The sequence below is a fragment of the Apis dorsata genome, unplaced genomic scaffold (genome assembly GCF_000469605.1).
Source record: "Apis dorsata unplaced genomic scaffold, Apis dorsata 1.3 scaffold_676, whole genome shotgun sequence".
Lineage (NCBI taxonomy): Eukaryota > Metazoa > Arthropoda > Insecta > Hymenoptera > Apidae > Apis > Apis dorsata.
Window position 1 is genome coordinate 181,475 of NW_006263858.1, and position 6,818 is coordinate 188,292.

At 19.7% G+C, this 6,818-nt stretch overlaps 2 protein-coding genes across 3 annotated transcripts; one reads left to right on the plus strand and one right to left on the minus strand.

Moving 5' to 3' along the window:
* Nucleotides 1-706: 706 nt before the first annotated feature.
* Nucleotides 707-2,206, minus strand: LOC102680677 (V-type proton ATPase subunit F). Its single transcript, XM_006622202.2, has 5 exons — nucleotides 1,777-2,206; nucleotides 1,589-1,670; nucleotides 1,353-1,435; nucleotides 968-1,090; nucleotides 707-746 (listed from the first exon to the last, which is right to left on the minus strand). Exons 1-5 carry the CDS (start codon nucleotides 1,828-1,830, stop codon nucleotides 717-719), a joined length of 372 nt encoding a protein of 123 aa, XP_006622265.1. The 5' UTR covers nucleotides 1,831-2,206; the 3' UTR covers nucleotides 707-716.
* A 76-nt stretch (nucleotides 2,207-2,282) lies between these two features.
* Nucleotides 2,283-6,574, plus strand: LOC102680542 (uncharacterized protein PFB0145c-like). Of its 2 annotated transcripts, none has more exons than XM_031513583.1 (6): nucleotides 2,283-2,395; nucleotides 3,272-3,484; nucleotides 3,714-3,922; nucleotides 4,030-4,361; nucleotides 4,454-5,746; nucleotides 5,901-6,574. In XM_031513583.1, the coding sequence occupies exons 2-6, from the start codon at nucleotides 3,386-3,388 to the stop codon at nucleotides 6,098-6,100; spliced, it is 2,133 nt and encodes a 710-aa protein (XP_031369443.1). In that variant the 5' UTR covers nucleotides 2,283-2,395; nucleotides 3,272-3,385; the 3' UTR covers nucleotides 6,101-6,574. The 2 variants fall into 2 exon arrangements, with proteins under 2 accessions (XP_031369443.1, XP_006622264.1); XM_006622201.2 differs by lacking the exon at nucleotides 2,283-2,395 and adding an exon at nucleotides 2,964-3,155.
* Nucleotides 6,575-6,818: the final 244 nt, after the last annotated feature.

The window sequence follows — 6,818 nt, forward strand, 5'->3', positions numbered from 1 at the left end:
TAGAATGATTTCATATTTATAATGTATAATAATTTTTGTGATATGGAATTAATGTATAAAAAAAATTTTATCAAAATTTTTCTAAAATTGTAATATAATTTGTAATATAATAATTTATAAAGCAAATTATATATAAGTAAATTCTAAAATCATTTTTTGTTAATTAAAATTAATCAAAAATAATAGAATAATAAAACTTTTTATTTATTAAATAATAGAATATATATTCAAATGTATTTTATTTTCGTAATATCTATTTTCTACATCTAATCTACATTATTTATTTTTATCTATTTATATATAAAAATAGATAAAATATATGAATTACATTGTATGATATTAAATTTATTAATAAATGATATAATTCTCAATTTTTCATTGCATATACTAATAAAAGAATTATTTTTATTGGAATGAATTACATATTACTATACATGTGTGTGTGTATATGTGTATCCAATCAAATTTTATATAATAAAATATATTAAGAATAAGTTTCTTTTATTTAACATTGAATTAAATAACATCATGTAACATTATAGCATTATAGCAAGATTTATATATTTATATTTTATAAATTGAAAATTGGTAAATTTTTTAAATGTAACATAATAAGATACATTTTTATATTTTTTTCTACATAAGTTGTATTACATAAAAAGATTAACAAATAAATTTATATCTAAAGATATAAATTTTTGTTTTTTATTTTTAGATTAATGTATATCTTCAGGATTAAACATTCCCTGTAAAGTAAAATTATATATAATATTTAATTAATTAATTAATAAAATAAAATTAATAATTAATTAATTAATTAATTATTTAATTATAAAACGATGTAAGAAATAAATATATATGATTTTTAACATATTACTTATAAATAAAAACACTATAATATTTCTTGGAGAATAATACAATTATCATTACCTACTTTGCAAATATAATTATAAATAATATATCTTACCTTAGCACGCCTTAAAATAGAATCTTTAGTAGCATCATATGGATGATCTTTACTTGGAATTTCTAATACTGATGGTATAGGTTGTGTGTGACTATCAATTACATGACGAATCATTTCAGCAACCTTAAATATTTTTACAAACATATTAACATAATCATGTTAATTGTTATTATTTAATTAAATAAAAATTATTTAATTAAATTATATAATTATTATATAATTATTAATTTTTAATTTTAAAAAAATTATTTAATTAATTAATTATAAATTTTATATTTTGAAAAAATAAATTTCATTTTTTACTATTAAAATATATAATTGAAAATAAAAACAATAAAAATTTTTTTTTAGGAATATAAATAAAAATAATAAATTATATACTTACATTTTGATTGATAAGTATAATATCAATATCATCTCGTTTAATAAAACGTTTAAATGTATCTTCTATGTCACTTACAGCTGTATCTGTAAAATATAAATAAATATATAATTTTATATATTTTTAAATTTAAAAATATTTTTAAATAATATCAATGAATTATTCATTAAATATTATCGATTATCAATATAATTCAATTTTTTAAAAAATTTTTTTTTTGTAAAAAAAGTTTGACTTACTTTTATCTACAACCATAAAATTAGGTTGACGATGTTTATTAATCTCGCCAACTCCTCCCAAGAGAAATCCTACACAAGTATCCTAAAATGAAACTTTTATAAATGTGTTTTGAATAAAATAAATTTATATATATTAATATATTAATACATATTAATATTAATACATATATAATTTATAATTCAATCACCTCGTCTCCTATCACAGCAAGAAGTTTACCTTTCCCCGCGGAATGAAGAGCCATTATTATAAAAAGTCAAAAATAATAGAGCAAATTTAAAAAAAGAATTATTAATTTAATAATTCTTGATAATATATCAGCTGACAAGTCACACCTACGTACATAAACTATTTGAACATCACGTGCTAAATTTGTCCAATTAAAACAGTATAATAACAGAGGATAGGGAATTAAGTTTAAAAACAGCAAATTCTAAAATAGATTGATGTATTATCTACAATATGGTAGATATCTATCAATTCTTTATCTCCTTCTAATATTATCGATCGAGAAAAGATGCAATGATATAGATGGTATACATTATAATATAATATAGATGGTATACATTAAGAAATAATTTCAAAACGTGCTATATAAGATTTCGTTTTACATATATCGAATTTCTCATTTATTAAGCTGAATTTTTATTGAAATAATTATTTTTAATAATTTTATACATTAATTATTAGGTTAAAATATTTATTATTATATATTATAATGAGCTAAAATTTATTAAAAAAAAATCATTCTAAATATATCAACAATTTAAGATAGTCTTCTATGTACATAAACGTGCGTAACGCATAATGTAAGGTTATGTTTCTATATGTGTTAGAAGATAAATTCTCATATATATATTTGATATTAATTATATATATACATATATATAAATTGGAAAACGAAAATTTGTGTTAGAGTTTTATGCATTATTCATTATGTTAATATGTAAAAATATAAAAATAAGTGATTAAAAATATTTCTCAAAATTTAATAATAGTTGTTGTGAATTATCATTATTAATTATTATTTAGGTTATTATGTTATGGAATTTAAACGTCATTAAAGATTGTATACATATTTTCATTATTGAACATAATTATAAATATGAAAACTCATAGTATATATATTGATTTGTGTTAAATGTAAAAAGAAGTGTGCATCTAATTATCATTTGCTATTAATAAAATCTTTATCTTGTAAGTCATAATTATTACTATGAGTATAACCCTAAGTAAATAATTACATTGATATTTTATATGTTTTCGTGCATATGAAATAACTTTTATAATATTCCATTGTTAATTAATTAATACACAAACATAGTTTTTAACATATATTTTTAATTTTGTATTTTAGGAATTATATTTTATTAATGTAGATATTTCATGATTGAAGTAATATAATTATTAGTAACTATATAGAGTAACACAAAAAAAATGTCATTTGTGAATGATATTAATATTTATAAAAAGATAGTTTCTGAAGACGTACAAAAATCATGTACAATAAATGAAACTGCAACAGAATTTATGGTTTTACCTAAATATGAACACACAGAGGAAACATTAGTAATAAAATAATTAATATTTTGATATATATATATATATATTTAAAATTCATATTATATCAATTATATTTTTAGTTTATTTTAATTTTTTTTATTAATTAAAAATATCATATATAGGTTGTTGGTGAAGAAATAATTGTAGATGAAAATATAAATCAAAAAATTTCAGAAGAGGTTATTTGTAAACAGAAAAATACTTCTAAATATTTTGAAGAAAGTATAGATACAACAATGTCTGTAAAATATACAGAAGATTCTATACCATTATCTACACTAGATACATCCAGACGGAAATGGATTGCTAATGACATCAATAAAGAAGATTTATTGGTAAATATTAGTAATGATTATATTATTAAATATTATTATTATTATTAAATGTTTAAAATTATATTAAAAGAGATTATAATATATCAAAATGATAAAAATATTTTTTTATGTTACTATATTATTTACTATATTATTAATTTATATTATAATTATATATCTTAAATTTAAAAACAATTATAAAAATAAATATTATATCTTTTATTGTATATATATTAATATAATATGATAGTTATCAGAATCAGAAGAAAGTGAAACTGAAATGTATATTAAAGTAATAAATGATGATCAAGATGGAGATGAAGAAACAATAGCTACATTTGTAACTGCTGCTGGTCAACAATTAGCATTGTATGCAGTTGAAGATTCAGAAGAAATTTTTGCTGTAGCAGTTTATGATGAATCTGGTGAACCTCCAACAAATTTTCAATTTCTAATGAAGTATATATATTTATTCATTCATTACATATTCCATTGATAATATACATGTAATTCAATAATATTGATAATTGTATACAATACAAATAATAAAATAATCTTATTTACAGAGCGGATGTTGAAAGATTAATAGGTGAAGGTGCAGTTAGAACTGTCAAAAAACCAACACAGATAAGAAAACATTTATTAACTACTCAATCGCCAATATTTTTTCCTAAAAATGAATCAACAGATGATATATTAATGGATAATGAAAATAAAATCATGATAAATGAAAATGGAAAAATTAAAAAAAGAAAAGATATATTGGAAGAAAATTCAACTTTAATGAAAGATTCTAATTTAAATCTACATAAAAAACGAGTTCCTAATATTATATATACAAATGAAAAGCAATCAGATGTAACATATTTAATGATGGGTGATTGTTCTGTAAATATAGGTATGTATTTAAAAATTATAATTATTTTTATATGAGATTATATTTTATTACAGTAAAACTTCAAATATTATAAAAGCATATAAATTTAATAGATAATTCTGAAGAGTGTCAAGATGATGATAAAAATGATGGTGAATTTATACAACAATCAACTGTACAATATATCTTATTTGAAGGTGATCAATCTGATTCAGAATTAACATTTGATGAGATTCATGAAACTCTTCAAAATTTGAAATCAAATGCAATGAAAAAACAAGTAAATAAAAAAATCATTAGAGATCAAAATAATATTGGAGATATTAAAGGAACTGAATATGAAACTTCAATGTATCAAAATTCTAATGGATCTAATAGAATATCTAATAATTTAACAAAAAGAAAATTAAATTTATTAGATAGCCAACAAGAATTATTAGAAACATTAACAGATTCATCAACAGATTTAATATCGTGTAGTACAAATTTAGATATATCAAATGGTTCTATTGAATATACATCACCTGAATCGTCACAAATACAGTATAAAACTAAGCGATCTCGAAAGCAACAATTGATTTCTGTAAATCGTGAAGATTCGGAAATTATCATACAACCAGCATCTCTTTTAACTGAAGAAGACAATAATATTAGAAAAAGAGTAAAACGAAGCAGAAGAGTTGTAGCTCATCCTGGTTATCATCAAAGAAATAATGACTCAAAAAGAATGAAAAAAATTAAACGAAAAGAAGTGGAAATTATTGAAATTGATATTGACGAAGAAGAAAATATTCTACAATCACAACAAGATGTTGTTGAAATAACTATAGATGATAGTAAAGATAAATATTCTAGTGATAAAGAAAATGAAATTATTATGGTTGGAGATTCCGATGATGAATCACAACAGTCAAATTCAAAAACAATTTTATTACAATGTCAACATTGTTCAAGAAATTTTAGACAACAAAGAGCTCTAGAAACACATTTGCGAGTTTGTTCAAAATCACCAGCTAATACCATACGATTTAATGAACAAAATTTAAAACAAGAAAATGAAACAATTGAAAATACTATTAAAAAACAATATGCTTGTAAAATATGTCAACAAAAATTCGATGTAGTAGTAGCATTAGCACGTCATGTACGTTCAGAACATTCTCAAAGAAAAAAACGTAGGTTCAGTAAATTATCAGTTGAACGATCAACTGAAATTAAAGAAAAGAAAGAACATACTGAACCAAAAAAACAAATGAGTATAATTAAAAGAATTAAAAAAAAAAGGAATCAACGACCAAATTATACATGGGAAGTAAAAAAATTAAGCTGTTCTGATTGCGGTAGATGGTTTCCTAGTACTGCCTTATTAAGAGCACATTGTTTACAACATGGTACAAAAAAATCTGGTAAGATTTTAAATCTTAATGTAATTATAATAATTGTTTAATATATATAATAATTCTATATATAGAATCATTCTTAAATTATTCTTATTTTAAATTAATAATATTTTTATGTAATTATAAATATGAAAAATAATTGAAAAATATTTTCTTATAGAACAACAAATTCGCAGATGTCAAATATGTAAGAAAATAATTAGATCTAGATTACTTTTTGTACAACATTTGAAAAAACATAGAAATTTACAAAAAAATACAAAATCTGTGTCAAATATTCAAAAAAAGTTACATACTACCAGGTCAGTGACAAGTAAAATTACAACGCTCAGAAAACGTGGGCGCTCACGAAAATTTTGATCTCTTCAGATATCAAAATGTAAAACTTATAAAAATTGGTGATATATGACAAATATTATTTCTTCTAATGTGAAATATGTACAATATAATGTTCTTACTTCCAATAAAAATTGGAGATATTTATATGTTTGATGAAGAAATATCTTTAAATTGCAAATGATAGTAGGTATCTAGTTAAAAATGTATATATTACTTAGATATACTATGTATATTATGTCATTTAAGTTTATATCATACAAGTACATTTGCAGCTTAAATTGATTGAAAGACTGACTTCTTTCATTCTTTGATAACTTTAAAAAAAATCAAGTGCCGAAAATTAATTAAATTTAAAAAAAAATTTGTCATGTTTAATAAAATATTTAAAATAAATTATATAAGTCAGTCTTTATTATTATATAAATTTCACTGATGATCATTGATACTTACTTAATAATATTATTGATTATTGTAAATAAAGTGATTACATTAAAATATGTATATATTTATTGAAATATTTTCTTTTCATATATACTAATTATTCCAATTACTTTTTAATTAAATTTAAATTAATATAAATAATATATTTTTTTTTTTTTGATTTCATAAATTATTATTTATTAATTAAATTCTAAAATGTACATAAAATAAACTCAATATATTTTAAATTTTGAAATATACCAAAAAAATTATAGTTAAAAAAAAACTTATAAATTTACATTTATATAATATACAATAT

Excerpts from the sequence above, each read along its gene's own strand:
- LOC102680677 (XM_006622202.2), bottom strand. The coding sequence starts at position 1,830 with ATGGCTCTTCATTCCGCGGGGAAAGGTAAACTTCTTGCTGTGATAGGA. Across the intron at positions 1,671-1,776 it reads TTGCTGTGATAGGAGACGAG|GATACTTGTGTAGGATTTCT; the intron begins GTGATTGAATTA and ends GTTTCATTTTAG. Across the intron at positions 1,436-1,588 it reads TTTTATGGTTGTAGATAAAA|ATACAGCTGTAAGTGACATA; the intron begins GTAAGTCAAACT and ends TATATTTTACAG.
- LOC102680542 (XM_006622201.2), top strand. The coding sequence starts at position 3,024 with ATGTCATTTGTGAATGATATTAATATTTATAAAAAGATAGTTTCTGAA. Across the intron at positions 4,362-4,453 it reads TGATTGTTCTGTAAATATAG|ATAATTCTGAAGAGTGTCAA; the intron begins GTATGTATTTAA and ends TAAATTTAATAG. Across the intron at positions 5,747-5,900 it reads ACATGGTACAAAAAAATCTG|AACAACAAATTCGCAGATGT; the intron begins GTAAGATTTTAA and ends ATTTTCTTATAG.